At 44.5% G+C, this 16,122-nt stretch overlaps 2 protein-coding genes across 3 annotated transcripts in view; one reads left to right on the plus strand and one right to left on the minus strand.

The window, feature by feature from the left end:
• The first annotated feature begins 4,604 nt into the window (after nt 1-4,604).
• Nucleotides 4,605-6,969, plus strand: LOC120802846 (TLC domain-containing protein 5-like). The gene is made up of 2 exons (XM_040151017.1): nt 4,605-4,794; nt 6,407-6,969. The coding sequence occupies exons 1-2, from the start codon at nt 4,605-4,607 to the stop codon at nt 6,967-6,969; spliced, it is 753 nt and encodes a 250-aa protein (XP_040006951.1).
• Nucleotides 6,970-12,621: 5,652 nt separating this feature from the next.
• Nucleotides 12,622-16,122, minus strand: part of LOC120802681 (rho guanine nucleotide exchange factor 12-like) — a 42,139-nt gene continuing 38,638 nt past the window's right edge. For both annotated transcript variants that reach the window (XM_040150753.1, XM_040150752.1), the window contains exons 34-38: nt 15,675-15,971; nt 15,262-15,507; nt 14,933-15,132; nt 13,934-14,006; nt 12,622-13,845 (exon numbers count right to left, since the gene is read on the minus strand). In XM_040150753.1, coding sequence (XP_040006687.1) covers nt 13,832-13,845; nt 13,934-14,006; nt 14,933-15,132; nt 15,262-15,507; nt 15,675-15,971 — 830 coding nt within the window. In that variant the 3' untranslated portion in view covers nt 12,622-13,831. The remainder of the gene's footprint in view (nt 13,846-13,933; nt 14,007-14,932; nt 15,133-15,261; nt 15,508-15,674; nt 15,972-16,122) is intronic.

Here is a 16,122-nt window from a genome sequence, read left to right on the forward strand (position 1 = left end):
CCACCTGCTTTATGGCCCCGGGGCACAAATGAGCCGCCGGGCCCGCGTTAGACCCCCATTTGTCCCCCCCTCGGTAAAAAAAAAAAAAACTCTGATATAAGTAGAAGTCCTTCATTTAAACTGTTAAGTAAAATTACATAAGTGTTTCAAGTAGAATATATTTTAAGTATAAAGTTCTGCGGTAAAATGGCCCCTGTGACTGATACATCATTGTATCTGCCATCATTAGATTTTTAAACTTGATGTGTCAGTGCTTCGGCAGCACAACTACTTCATATACAGTTCGCTGGTTTGGCCCAGTGGTTCCCAGCCCTGGGGGTCGGGCCCCTCCAAAGTAAGACAAATTGATAATAAATCTGAGGGGACTTGAGAGGATTAATGGGAGAGGAAAAGAAGAAAAGCAAAGTTCTGATGCACACAACTGTTTTCAGTTTTTTTTTTCTCTCTGATCTTTGAGTTTTTGTGGGGGGAAAAAAAACGTTTTAATATATGAATTTGCATTTTATTTTAAAAGCTTACGCCGATATTTTGTATGCAAAAATCTTAATTTAAGAAGCAACTAGTACCTGCAGCTGTCGGATGCATCTACAGGAGTAAAAAAAGTACAATAAATCCCGCTTAAATGTAGTGGCGTAGAAATATAAAGTAGGATAAAATGGAAATAATAAGGTAAAGTACAAGTTCCACTGTACTTATGTATAGAACTTGAGTAAATGTTTGCTTCACTTGCTTCAGTTGCCCTGGTCACGTCAGCTGACAAATTCCCAGACAAATTCACAATTGTATGACAATCAATTTTATCTTGAGGTCAACTTACTAGTTTTTTCCTGGAGCTTTTTGAAAAGTTTAAAGATGAATGTTTTTTATTTGTCCGGTTGTGTATCTATGTATCTATCTTTCACCTTAAAAACTACAGCCAATTAAATTACAGCAGACCACCTGCCACACATTAAACCCAGGCCTTTTTTGGGGTCCCCTTGTGATCTGGGGCCCTGGGGTGGTTGCCCGCTTTGTCCAATCGTATGTCATTGAGTATCTTTTCACCTTTTCCCTTGGTTGCAGCCCAGTGATTTTGCTTTACCTCTCCAAATAATACGTTTATTGTTGTTATTGTTTAGTGGCTGTTTAAATCTATTATTTACAGTATTTATTTATTCCTCGCATTCCTAGTATTTCTACTTCTTCCTGTAACAGTGGGGCTCTGTACAAAATAATTGTGCTATGACAGCACAAGCACAGGCCTGGGCTTCCCTTATCCATTTGTCTCCACCTAGATTGGTGCTATTTCGTACACATAATGGGAAACAGCCAAAAGTGGAAATATCTGCCCTTGATATACCTGTCCGTGACTGGCCAATAATCTGCTCTGGTGTCAGATCAGAGCCAATCCGGAGGTGGGTTAATGCTGCAAGGACTGTCACAGTGGCAGAGGGGAATGAAATGCACGCTTAGTCGCACAAGAAAACGTCTCACCTGGTTGTACACTGCATAGATTCAGTTCAACGCTGTGCTTCCATTCTTGCCACTCGCGCATTTTCTTCACGCATTTATTCATTCGTCCAGTCAGTCCACTCACTCAGTTGCTCACAGGGAGCCTGTCTGTCTCCATCAGGCCTTTAGGAGGCACGGCATTGTCCGCAGGGGGGACACACTCTTCTCCAGTGAAGTGTGTGGAGAGATGAACATGTAGAAGACACCGTGTTCGCTTCCTTCAGAATAAAACCACTATTTTAATCCAAACCAGTTTAGGCTGAGTCAGTTGAAACTCACTATCTAATGGAAATTAACCAACTTTCACGGGGAAATCCTGATTAAAAAAAAAATCTAACATCAGGTTTTATCTACGCAGTTTAGTGTTTACAACAGGCTGCAGACCGGACAGGGGTCTGACACATGTGCTGGGTGTGTTTGTAAAGCCTGATCCTGTATCTCAGGCCCGCTCATTGCATCACTGATGTTGGCTGTTGACCCTGAGGAATCACACATTTCAGTCCGCCTCCACCAAACTATCCCTCGTCCCGTTTCACTGTCAGTTTAATCACTGAAAACTCAGAACGCCTTCTGCCGGTACGGGGCTCTTTCTGGTGACAGAGTTACTGGGCGTTGCTTGTTTTTGAGATTAAATTGGAGATGCGTTGCCCCCCCCAACATCGTCATTTTTGAAATAGAGGGTCATGAAACTCAACTGCAGTTTATTTATTTAGGAGCACATCATCTAGTGAGTCCGAGCGCACTTTACAGGTTCAATTATAAACACCCGACACACAACTATGACACCTCACGTGTACAAATACAAAGACACGCACGGGCGAAATCCCATACACACAAGTAAGAATGATAATGTGACAACAGGCTTGAGTTTAGGAAATGAAAAAAGATCACGTAACAGCAATGACAGAATTGAGGTAAGTAGTTATCAAAGCAGAAATCAGTTGAATTCTTTTTTCCGAGGGGCCTTAGCATAGAGAAAAAAAAAACCCTGCGCTCTGGCGCTGAGATTTCAGGGGGTTTGTTCCAAAGAAGGGGAAGTTTCTACGCCGACGAGAGTTTTTGTTAAATCTATGAACAGTGAAAAACCAGCATCAAGAGAACACAAAGGACTTGAGGCAGCACACAGAGTCTAATGAGACTGGGGGTGTAGGAAGGAGCCAGGTTTCCAGAATCAGAAGCGTCTTTTCAATCATTTCTTAAAATAAAATAAAATAATAAAGCCTTTTCATTAGACTTTATTATAGTTTTTGTTTCCTGGCTGCACGTTGTTTTATTTCATGGTCTGTGCTTTCTTATATTTGTTTTATTTGTAAATTTTGTTGTCGTTCTAATTCATTTTCATTTACATTCGTGGGAATTTCATCCACTTTCATGACCGTTTTTAGTTTTTGCTTTTAAAGGTGGCGTGGAATTGTTTTAGACTTTGCTTTTTCTCTGTAAAACACTTTGCTTTGTTTCAAAAGGTGCTATACGAATAAAGTTTATCATTATTATGTATTAGTAGTAGTAGTACTAGTAGTGTCATTATCCTTATTATTAGAATTATTATTTTAAAAAATATTATTATTTTTTGAAAATTGGCTCTGGCCTGTATTTGTGGTCAAAGCAAGGCCATCAGGGCTGGTGTTTTATGATCAAACGTCAGTGTAGTTTTACTGTGGTGTGATACAGCTGCGGGTCTGCAGCCTCGTATCACCCGTCCCGGCTAAAAGCAGGTATCTGCAGAGAGAAGTACAGACTGTAATCCCTTAAGAGGATCAAGTCTGAGATCCAGGGGGAAGGGATACAGGATCCAGTAACTGTCTATAGTAGCCTACACATGGCTTTTCTGTCATGTGTTCATTTGAAATGTGCTGAGCTTTAGGCACTTCCGTGGAGTTTTTTTGGGGTTTTTTTTTTCTCAGCCTTTTATGGAACATAGACAGTGATGGAGTCCGACGCTGCGTGCGATTGTTGGAGGCGTTTTCTACATGTGTCCTGAATTTGAGGGCAGCTGAGAGGAGGAGGAGGCGTTCAGGTAAGCCACAGTATATGGGGTGCTTGCTTTGCACAAAAAAGACAGTTCTTAATAGGGTCACACAGTAAAAAATCCCCGGGACGAAATTGACCAAATGTGGATGAACTAACCCCGTGCACATGAGCAGAAAGCCAGTGCTAGTGCTAATTTCTTATGTGTTATTGTTCAGTTATTTACCCACACTGAAAATATGAGATGGTTATTGTGTTATAATCTACTGTTGCTCTTCTTGAACGTACCTGTCTGTTACTGATTGGGTGACACTCTATTTTAACCCGCCCTATTTAGCTTGTAGTATGGTTTCTAAAACATTATAATGTATTTGTAAGTAGATGTAAGGAATTTAAAAGTGTTTTTGAAAATGTACAGTATTTGTCAACAGTATCACTTCTCCTATTAAGACATATTTCATATTATTACAGCCGTGTTTTACTATACTGTCATTCATTATCTGTTTATACACCAACCTCCACTCATGGGTGCCCACAGAATACGTTATAGTTGTTGACAAATATGTCCACCAACACTTATATCTGCGTACTACTATATTATAATGTGTTATAAGCTATTAGTCGAATCTTTATACAGGATAGAGCTTGTAAATGCTTGACAGGTGGGGTTGAAGTAAAGTGTTGCAGCTGATGCTGGTAATATGTGTATCCTTTGACGTTTATAATGTCACATGTGCATTGTTTTATACGGTTAGTGTGCGACAGATTTAGGGTAAAATTTGAGCTTCTTGTGTCTAACAATGGTGTCTAATACTAACCCCGTATTAGACACCATTTAGTTTAGATAAATATGCAAACGACACTAGTTCTGGGTCAAGTCAATTTTTCAATGACAAAATAATAATTTGAGCGATGATACATTTGTTGACGACCTAAAAATATAGACTAATCTGCTACTAATGTCATCTCAACGACCAATAACCTCCTAAGGAAAGTGATACGGGCTCTCGTTGATTTTGAAATCTGTTTTCAATCAAATACACCCGACCTTAAAACTGACACAATGCAGAGAGAGCAGGACCAGCTGAGGACACAAGCCGGATACGTGACCCCGAAATCCGTTCAGTCGTTCCACACAGACCGCCATGCCGGCACTGGAGGTGATCTGCAGCCTGAGCGGCTGGACGAGTCTCTACCTGTTGTTCCGCCGCACCTTCGCTCAGCGGGGGCCCGAGTGGAGCTGCCGGCTGGTCACTTTGTGCCACGGGGTCCTCATAGTGCTGCTGACGGCGTACGTTGTCTTCGTAGATGGACCCTGGCCCCTCACACATGCAGGTCAGTGGTAGAACGCAAGCTCACAGTGATGAGCAGTGCATGCGGAAAACAATGTCAGTGCCACGGGGACTTCAGCTGAGGTCTATAAATGAATCTTAAACTGTGTCTTGCTAAACTTTTTTCTTAAGTGCAAAACTGAAATACAGTAGATGTTCAGCAAGGACAAATTGGAGCAACAGACATTTAAAAATGGTGGTTTTGGTTAAATGATAAGTGCGGTAACACACCAGTTCAATGGTGCATTTCTACCTGCGTTTTTCTAAATGTTTGCCTACAATTCATTTAACCATTAACTCAATCCGTCACTGAGCCGGTGAAGGACTGAATGGAGTTAATCGGTGAGTGAATCATTCAGGGTCATTGTGCGAAGTAGAGAGACTGTTTCCCAAAAGTCGCTCATGCTACTTTAGGTCAAAAACACACCAAGCCCATATGATTTTGGTGAAATTTCAACTCATACACGGTTCAATTTCTATACATTACCATCGCAATGCCTAAGTTCGATTCAGCTGAATCTAAACTCCTTCAGTCCTCATCCCTGATGGTTTTTGTCCCATGCTCAACAGATGTCAACACTGTTATTCTTTAATGTGTCGATCGTTTTTTCCATTTGTTTTCTAAGTCAAAGTGGAGTGAGTGAGCCTCTGACAAAAGCCACCTTTCATGTTTGGATCATTATTTGACAGTGTAAGTTTCCATCTGCTGTAAAAAACGTTTCTGTAATTCTGAGTGAAAAAAAAAATACATAAAAGTTGTCACAAGTAGACAATAAGTCGTCACAGAGTCATGTATGAGAAGGGTTTCCAACCCACTTGTGACCCCGCATCACAGTAACAGGTTATGCACGTGACTTGTGGGCATTTCAATCAAAGAGATTTAAAAAGCCCCGAAGACGTTGAGGTATTCGAAACAAGAAATTCTGAAAAAAACTATTCAGTGAAACGGAATTGTCACTTTCTCCTGCTCATGTATTCAATCAACTTGTGACCTGAGCCCCGGGGCTGGAGTCACAGGTGTGTAAACACTGTACGACGTCGTAATGTTCATTCGCTACATAGGTCAGTGCAGCTCATCTGAACTTCTGCCTTTCTGTCGCTGGCAGTGTGAAGTTCTGTGTCCCGTCGCTGCATGATACGAGGACGGCCTAATAACTACATGTGCTGTGCACCTCTCTGGCGTGCATACAGTTTTTCTCTTGTCATATAGCACACTTAAACCCTGCACATATCAACACTTCCATGTGAACAATGGGTCAGACGATGGCATGTAATGTGAAAAGGGGGTCGCAGCGATCGGACCCACAGAGCCTGATCATCGGACTCTGCGGCTCCCCTCAGCTCAGGGGAGCATTTTAGCCCCTTTCTGGTTCACTGTTGTGGTTTTCTGCAGCCTGTCACTTTACTGTTTTGGCTCAGTCAGAATAATAAATCATCTCCGACCACCTCTGAGCTGATCTCTGACCAGTGGGGTGGATGATTGAACTGCTTCCCGGTACAAAAAGAAGTTGCTTTATGACTCGAAGCGGGAATTGAGCTTTTTACTGTGTAAGTGAACTTACTGTAATGGCTTTGGTCTTCACATTACAATTTGCTCCTGCTCCTGTCTACTCCAGGTACAGAGAACACTGAGCTCCAGATCTTTGCCCTGGCCGTCTGCCTCGGCTACTTCTTCTTTGATATCGGCTGGTGCGTATTCTACCGCACAGAGGGCCCCGTCATGATGGCCCACCACGCCGCAAGCATCTTGGGCATCCTGCTGGCGCTGCTCATGGGAGTGTCAGGCTGCGAGACCTGTGGGGTCGTCTTCGGCAGCGAGATCACCAATCCCCTGCTGCAGACCCGCTGGTTCCTCCGCCAGCTGGGCCTGTACGACAGCCTGCTGGGCGACGCGGTGGACCTGCTTTTCATTTTGCTGTTCGCCACTGTGCGCGTGGGGGTTGGCACGGCGATGTTTTACTGCGAGCTCACTTCTCCCAGGACCTCCCTGGTAATGAAGCTCGGGGGCGTGGTTATGTATGGGCTGGCCTGGGTGTTCATGGTGGACATAGCCAGATTTGGCTACAAGAAAAGTAGAGCCAAGTATAAAAGGTGGATCGAGAACCGCAAGCTCAAAGAAATGAACGCACGGGAACCGGATGGGCACGCAGACAAGGGTGACTCAAGGAATTCATCTTGAAGATAGTTAAACTCACAACAAAGGTCCTCAAAACTCGCGCGCTGTGTCTGTCCATACGTGGGCCTCTACAGCTTTAAAGGTGCTATATGCTGTAGTATCTGACGTTAATAAATCATTACCACAGGACTGATGCCCTGATGTTTCCACTGTTTATTACCACCCTGTATCAGCCCTGCATTGTTTTATGGCATGAAACAGGAACAGGAGATTTCTTGGGTTGGAGACAGAACGGGCTGTCTAGGAACTGGAAACCAATACAGTTACACTGACGGGAACATGTGTCTGTGGCCAGAGACACGGGGTCTGTTTCTCAAAAACCTCTGCCAATCGAATGGCTGCTTCTGGATTTCCAAAAGTCCTGTTTGTCCCAAACTGTTTGACAAAACGGCCTCTAGAAAAATTACAGAAAATGAAACTGAGGCTTGGCAGAGGAAGATGAATCATTTAAAAGCAACAGGTCCTCCAACCTGAGCGAAGATATAAGTTGTTTGTCCCGGGAGCGTCTCATGAAACAGTGCCCCTGCGGCGGCAGGCGTACCAGGCCCTCGCTGTCAGGGTCACAATAATAAACGCGGTTAAGCTTATGGAACAGTCATTGTTTGGCTGGGTTTAGGCGCAAGAAAACAACTCAGTTAGGTGTGTGGAAAGATCGTGGTTTGGGTTAAAATAAGCGCATCCCTAAGGTTAGAGGACCATCATCATCATCATGGTTACAACAATAAACAGGCAGTTCAGGTCGTGGAACGGTCATGGTCAAAAGAAACAATGATGACTATTGGCTGGGGAAACGGGAAACAAACGGCGGTGTCCCGTGTCAACAGGACAAATTCCTGGGTTTTGTTTACCCATCCATCCACCCCGACCTCCTCCCCATGCGGACTGTGCTGCTCTTTATACAGCGTCACCTGACCCCCTCCATTTGTTCCTGTAATGACTGCTGCCACCACAAGAGGTCGCCTAACGATAACACGTAACTAGGCATAATGATGTGTTTTTTTTTTCAAAAGGAGTACAGACTCTTTAAAAGGCGTACTCCACTGATTTAGTCCTAGCTTTTAGTTCCCAGTTTAGGCAAAGCCTACATTTCCCATAATGCACCTCGATAGTGTCTTTCAGTGGACCCCCCTTGCCTGGTAAACATCTGAACTCTCAAAGCCCAAGCAGACCTAACCCTGAGAAACATCATCAGGGTTATTTTCTTAGACTTCGGAAAACTCCCGCTGAGCCACGGAGGGCGTTAGCGGGCAGTCAGACCGAAGGCGGCCGCGCGTCAAAACACACGCAGGGGCCTGCGTTGGTGAGGGCGAGCTGTTTAAAGGTATCGGCGAGACAGTGAAATGTGATTCAGGACGTCCGCTTTGACTTACAGGTTAATGCGTTTAAGCTCGTCAGAAGGCCCGACACCACGCCACGGTTTGCATTACTCACAGGCAGGATTTCACAACTCTGGAAAGTTGTTACGGCGGCAGCCATTTTATCTTTTCTCACGACCGCCACGAGGTAAAGAAACAGAAAATAAAGCAATCGACTAGGAATGTACACTTGCGCGTACAGTATGTGGCTGGCCAGCACGGCGTCTTTCCGGATGAACGTCGCGTTGCAGCAGAAGTCGAGCCAGGTTCCACTGTTTGTTTGGGGTTTTTTTTAGTCAGGCAGGGCTCAAGTCCGTGTGAATGTGGCCTTCTTCAACCCTTTCCCACAGGCTGAGCAGTACCCCTCACAATAAGTCAGCTGACATTCCCGTGAAAAAGCGGCGGCGCGCCCCTTTAAGTACAATAAAAGGGGAATCACCTCTGTCCTCTAGAGAAGCAACTCCCCGGTTGTGAAACAAGGCAACAGGGTCTCTGTGATCGCGAGAGACTCCAACAATACTGCTGCGGTCAAGGCACTAATCATATTAGTCATGGCCTAATGTTAGGACTTAGACTTAGACTTAGGACAGTAAATAACAGTGATATGCCCACGGTCAAAATGTAGCACCTTTCGGCACTGGCCTCAACTCCAAATGCTCCGGATAAAAGAAAACACGCGTCCAGCTGTTTTTCTCCTTTGTAACCCCCGCTTACCGACCGCGCTTTGTAAATGTTCTGGTTTTCTATGGAGCATTGTTTTCGCCGAGATTCATGTGCAAAAATAGCCCAGAACTAGGAAGCAGAGTTCAGCTAAGGCTTAAATAGTTACCTCCGCCAGGGACTTTTTGTTTACGCCAGTGTCTGTTTGTTTATTTATTTTTCAGCAGGATTAAGCTGAAAGTACCGAACCGCTTTGCACCAAACCTGGTGGAAGGGATGGGACGTCGGCCAGGGAGCAGACCATGAAGTTTCGGGGGCAGATTTTTTTTTGTTGTCTGGTCTGGTGTACGTTGTTTGACATTAGCCCTGGCGGAGGTCTGCGCTCTCCTGAGCGCCATTCTAGTTGTGTATGTAGCAGAAGCACTTGCGGCCCGAATCCCCAAACAAACGCGAGGGGTCAGTGAACACAGTTTAGGGAGGGATGTACGGTCTGAGTCACTTTTTTCAGTCACTGTGTCAGCCTTTACACAACATGGATTTGAAAGCACAAGATGTCTGTGTGAAAGGTGCTGATGCCCTAGTGTGTACATGCCAGATCCACTCTAGGAGGAATGAATACGTGATTCACATTTTTTTTTTTATTGCCACAGCCTAACTTTACCTCAATCCACCAAACCCGTATTCACTTGTGCGGTATTTTTTACAATAACATGTTTTTAGCTGGAACAGAATCTGTAATTAAGTAGCTGTAAAAGAACCGATGCTCTGGACGGTAACAGTTTATGTGTTAAAATGAAGCTTTTGTGAAACAAAGTTTTGTATTAAAAGACACAGAAGTAACCAAGTGCTGCAGTTTGTTACTTAAGTGGTGATTTAATGTCATTCTGCTACATCCATACATGTTTCTTCATTACAATGAACATGGGCACTGTAGTTGTTATTTTTAATTAATCCCTAACACACACCGTGCTGCTGCTTTAAATACTCACTGGAGCCGTGGGGCCAAATGTCATTGGTGTGCGACCACACCGACAGAGGCCTGAAGGGGCGAAGCTATCCGGTATTTCACGGGAAAAAAGCGCAACGAAACAAAAATTAAAAAAAAAAAAAAATACATAGACAGGACTTTGTGAAACAAAGATACATGTTTAAGTCTCCCCTGCTTTGAAGAAGCCCTCAAAGCTCACCTTTCTGAACCTGGTTTGAACCAATGCTCAGCTCCTTTCACCGATGCTTTTATATGAGAGTTCCTCCTTTAACTTTTTCTGTTTTACTGCATTTGTTCCTTTTCACCCACCTACTTCTAAATCTGTGTTTTTCCTGCTTTTTGCTAAAACGTTTATCCACGTAGAGCATCGCTGAGTGCCTTTAAAAGCGCTGTACAAATAAAAAAGGTTTCATTACTATAATTCCCAGAAGTACATGACAATAATTTTTAGTGGTATAATCAATTCAATTCATGCTTCCTGGACCTGGATAACCCGTATGACATGGATGGATGAACCAATTAAAAATGTTAATTCATTGAAGTCCATTTAAGTTTTTGCCAAAAAAAAAAAAAATCAACATTTGCTCATAATGAGTCGATGAGCTTCCTGATTAACTGCAGCGAGCAGTGGTGACGGTGATTGACACTCCACGAAAAAAAAAAAAAAAAAAAAAGACTCAACAACCTCCTGCATGAACAATCGACCGTCAAAAAAAAAAAGGAATTCCCCAAGTGTGTAACATCTCCAGACAGCCTGAAATCAAACCCAAGAACATTGATGCCTACAGCAGGCAAAGGGAAAATATTTTTTTAACTTCAACCCCTTTTTTGCCCCCTTTTTTTGGGGAAAACAGAATTCTGTTATGACTTTTTTTTTTCAGAAACCTGCAGAGTGGACTCTTCCTGTGTCTACTTTGAATTTATTTTCCTGCTCGAGGTGTTTCCTGCTTTTACATACTTGTACACTACAGCTGAGCCCTCATCTCCAATGAGGTTTGGAGCCGTTTTTTTTGTTCCCAAACTCAACTCTCTGCCCCTGTTTTCTTTTCCCCGTCTTTCCCTCTTTTCAACAAAAAAACATCCTCGGCCGGCCTCATCTTTTTTTTTTCCTCAACAAAGACAGCAAACATGTTAACTGGGTTAATAGCAATGTAATAAAAAAAACAGCATTTCGAAAAGAACATTTGTGAAACAAAGGGATGCTGCACGGTTAGTTTACCCTCGATTAAAGTAGTTTGTGTTAAAACATTAAATGCCTGCATTGTGTAAAAAAAAAAAAAAAAAACAATACTCAAAACATTTGATATACAGCCATAATTGTACATTATATTCTTTGACATTTAAAAACAATCCATTACAATCCTTTTTGTTTATATATATATACTTTTCAGGTTAGTCTTTTCTTTTTAATTTTTAAAAATTTTAAAAATTTTTAAATTTTTTTTTAAATTTTTATTTTTATTTTACATTTCATCCAAAAATCGAAGCCGTATGTCATCTATGCAGTCTAGTGGCCAGTGATTATTTGAGTCTTTTCAGTCCAAACCGTGAAAGTGAAGTGCAGAGCGCTGAGGAGTGAACCTTGGTGGCTTGTACCTAAAGGCCAAGGAACGTTTAACAGGTTGGTGTTCGAAGCTGGGGACGACTTTGATGAATCGCCTGCTGCCGGATCCTGAAGGAAAACTTCCTCACAGTATCCCGGGAGAACACAGATTCAATTGGGTTTTTTTTTTGTGTTCGAGGGGAAAGACTGCACTCGAGTCAGTCAACCAACTCGCTCTGCACACTATCATGGACGCCAGCGGGAGTAAGAAGGGAAAGTCTGGAATACCACGGGAAAATAAATCCTCCGATAAAGTTCAGTTCATTCAAATTCACCTGTGCACACATTCTGAAAAGCCTGACTCTGTTATATGGTGTGATGTGCTCTTACTTGCACTGGCCACCAGAAAAACACCAGCAGTTAAACCCAAATGCGAACATTTCTTTTTCTTAGCCGCTGTTTTTCACTGCTCTGCCTCGCTCAGCGTACAGGGCGCTCCGTTTGAACAACGGAGATTCCTTAAAACACAAGCACGTTCCAGGTCTACCTCCATCTGTCTGTTCGCCCCTCTGTATCGTTTGTTTACCTGCTGCCGAGACATGTTGAGTGTGGCTGAAATCTGGTCGAGCGCAGACTGAGTGGGGCCACGATTTCAACATTACACCATCTTCATTTGTTTGCCATACTATGCTACACTGAAGCCGTGCAGGAGGTTTAAAATCGGGCGCTTTGAAGCCAGATGCTAAAACAGCATTATGTTCGTATGCTATTTGCTCAGGCAGTCCGACCAAGAGGACAACCGGTAAACAAACGGTAGCTACTGTAGCTGTCAGAGGCCGTGGCCTTGCACGTCGGACAGTTATTCTTTGGAAATCTGAGCCTATTTCCCCAAATGATGCTCATCCTATCGACCCGAACAAGAAGTGAGGACGTTGCACGTACGAGCCTCTTCCAGCCGTATCTTTAGCGGCATCATCTCAGGTGCCTGCGGGAAGAGTTCGCATTTTTGAGAAATATGAATATAATTCCTCCTTTCTGAGAGTGTGATAATAACAAGGTCGACCAAGAGCAGCCAAGTGTGTGTGTGTGTGTGTGTGTGTGGGGGCTACAATGTCTCCCACTGGGTGAAAAGAACAACAGACATGCCAACAAACTGACGGCAACATGGCGGCAGAGCATCCATCGCCTGCAGGTCCATCTCAGTAACAGCTCACCCGTTAACAAACGGCTACAAATGTGACACAAGAAAAGAAGCTAACTTAGGATATTTATCTGTTGTGACTACAGGGCTAGAACGCTCCGGAGGCCGGAACAACACGAGGTTTTCCTCTTCTCCCCGTTCTGCCAATATTGCGTGAGTGCAGCATAATCTCATGCCGGTGCGTTAGCTGGCCAGGCTCTGTCCAAAGTTGAACGGACACTCACCGGCACCTCCGAGGCTCAGTAATTAACACGTTGTACCTCGTTTAATACGAACCGAAACAGAAATGTAGGGACTGCACCCAGCTGGTGTTAGCTGTAAAAATCATTTTAGCAAGGAAATCCCCCGAAAACCACAACCTGTCTTTTTTACTTTTCTGTTTATGAATGAATTAAACAAAAGATATATATGTAACGTGTTGAGTAGTGAGATTCAGAGGTGCAAGTGGGTGATTTTTTTAGCCGCAGTCAGGCTTGCTGTTCCTCCTCAATGTTGCTGGATTTAAAAAACACAATCAGCGTGTTGAGGGGAGATTCAGCACTTACAAAATAAGGAGGTGTATCTTTAAGCATATCCAAGGGTGTGGCGTGAGGTTTTGCTCATCTCTTATTGCAGACATTTACGTCGAGCTTACAGCAGTGCCTCTGAGTCCTGAACAAGTCCATCTACTTTAATCCTCAGAGAGTCATTCTGGTCACCGTCGCAGTCTTTCACGTCCCTTTTCGGTTCTGAACGCTTCCTCTGCTCTGCACCCGCGTGACTTCACACTCTTGACTCGCCCTTTTCCATTTCACATATCCAGTGTTTAGATAATTTATGCAGTCGATTATTATTACCATAGCAAAAAGTGACGGAATCATCCTCAGGTCATTCCATAGTGTCTCCTCACAGGACCAAATCGGCCCCTGCCGGTCCAAGGATTTGGAGTTAATGATGGATTTAATGATCGTGATGAATAAAGTCTGCCACGGGTTGTCATATGTGCCTGAAGTGGGAGACGAGACACTAGGCCTCCATTGTTGAGCAACGCCGCCGTTCAGTGGTTGAGGACTGGTCCAGAAGAAAGCGATCGTGGGGTGAACGTGGCTCACACGACCGAGAGAGCGGGAAGTCTGTCGTCACTGAATCCCATCTGAAAAAAAAAAAAAAAACAAGGAGAACGTTAGAGACAAAGTGCTTGAGACCCGGGGTAGATGTACAAAAGATGAAGCGAAACGCACCGTTGTTGTCGTCTGAGTCAGTAGCCGTGTCGCTGTGTGTTTGTCGCAGCTCGTTGAACTTCATTTCCACCTCCTGGAGACACATCATTTACACTTCGTGGGTTAAAGTGCAGGGACCGGTGCATGAGTCAGCAAAACTGTGAACAATGTTCTCTTGATGTAGATTTATGGGATGGGAATTACTAACGGGCAAATATCGAAGCAGCTGTAAACAGAGAGACTTCTTTATTCGTTAATACACCCACATGAGGCTCGCCACACCCAACCACAGCACTATCGGGCTTTCACTGCTGCAAAGGTAGAGTCTTTTGTCGTCAGTACGGGTACTAGTAACATACATTACACTAACATTACACTCTGGTGAGTGTGTACCTTGTTTCCAGCAGCACAGACGGTTTCCTCGTTCCAGTGGTAACATGGGAATCTTTCAGTATTTAATTTTAGATTTAAAACAGTTTCCAGGCAGCTTAGCGGTGAGCTACTGAGCCCGCAGGCGAGGAAATCCGGGCCAATGGATCAATAAACCGCTGTGACGAATTGGTAACTGTGTGCGCGCGGACTCAACTTCGTGACGTCAACCCCGTCAGAAATAAGCTACGAGGAGGGGGCAAATCTGTCGGCAGTGGCGCCCGCAAACTACGCAGCTGACGGTACCATACATGTTGATAATTTATCGTCTAACATTTTTAAAGTTATGAAAATCCCACAGGCACACGCAGAAACACAAGCACACATGCTAAATATTCCCAGATTTGATTACCAGTCCAGGAAATGGATCACATGCTCCTCACTGATCTCATTCATCATCAGACCGTCCGTGTCTGGTTAAGACGAGCAAATATTCATTATTAGGTTTGACACTGGAGGACCAACTACCTGCAGCTAGGGTTTCCCGCCACTTCTAGGTTTTGTGAATGTATGCAACTCCGCTCTTTTTTAATGTAAAAGCAGCCAGTGACTTGGGGGATCAAGACTGGCCACCAGTAAGGCGTGCAGTACCTTCAGATACTGCAGGTCGGCCTGTAGGAGGCGTAGGTGGGTCATAAGCTGCCGGCTGAGGTTGGGGCCGCCGCCCCCTGACTGCGAGGAGGAGGACAGCAGCTTCCTCATGTCGATCCCCACATCACCTCCCAATCCCCCGTCGTCATCAGTGCTGCCCTCCTCGGAGCCCGCGCTGAAGTCCAGAACCACAAAACCGCCTGTAGGGAGAGGCAGGGCAGGTGGAACGGTTCAACGTATACACTTTTTGTGGATAAGAAACTAACTCTTAATTATTCAGTGTTACAGGCAAAGATCCACACGGAAAACCTGTGTAACTACTCCCTCACCATTGCGCTCAGCTGTCTCGGGCAGCCCCGTGTGGCCAGGGGGAGGCTGTGGCTCGTCCTTCTGTGCACTCGTGGATGCTCGGCTCTCATCACATGCGGCGGAAGGCCCCTCGGGGCTCCCGGGCAAGGAGGCGCTCAGCTGACACCCAGGGGCCCCCCTCTGCTTGTTGTGCTCTGTCTCCTCTTTCTCCTCCTCTGCCTCTCTGCTCATCATGTGGTTAAAAAGAGCCTGTTTCAGCATCGCCACTAGAAGGGGAAAAAATGTGTTAGTTTGTGAAATGTCATCTCATGGGCTTTTCCACTCTGCCAAGAATACAGATGCTGTATGCCTGGATACCGCTACAGGTAAAAGAGAAAATGCTTTTGGTTTTTGTTATAATTTGAGTGAACGGACCCTTTAACGTGGAACTTACATGTCCGTAGAGCGTCTTCAGCTTTGGAGGAGGGTATGCCAAAGGCGCTGGGCTCTTGGTTCTCAATGGCAATGCCCTGACGCGACCCTTCCTGCTGCAGGAAGGGCAGTCTGTCCGCCAGCTGCCCGTCCAGGAAGGCCTCTAGCTCTGCCTCATCCACTTCTTCATCCTCCTCCTCTTCCTCCCGTCTGTCCGCCACGGCCAGCTCCTCTTCCTCGTCCTCGGATTTCATGCCGTCGAAGGGGTTGATGTTCGCCGGTGGAGTTTGAATTTCCGGAGAGGAGGTGGCATCTTTATCTAGAATGCATTGAGATTCTAAATCAAAAGAAGACAATGTACCTAGGAATAAAATAAAACATTTAAAACAACGCATTTTAACTAACTAAGATGTTGAATGTTTTGACCTACATGTCATTTCTAATTCAAAGATTCTGCTGAGGAAACAGAT

The sequence above is a fragment of the Xiphias gladius genome, chromosome 17 (genome assembly GCF_016859285.1).
Source record: "Xiphias gladius isolate SHS-SW01 ecotype Sanya breed wild chromosome 17, ASM1685928v1, whole genome shotgun sequence".
Taxonomy (NCBI): domain Eukaryota; kingdom Metazoa; phylum Chordata; class Actinopteri; order Istiophoriformes; family Xiphiidae; genus Xiphias; species Xiphias gladius.

Bases quoted from the DNA above. Each gene is read 5' to 3' on its own strand.
- LOC120802846 (XM_040151017.1), top strand. From the start codon at position 4,605: ATGCCGGCACTGGAGGTGATCTGCAGCCTGAGCGGCTGGACGAGTCTC. The intron at 4,795-6,406 runs GTCAGTGGTAGA...TGTCTACTCCAG, and splicing joins CTGGCCCCTCACACATGCAG to GTACAGAGAACACTGAGCTC.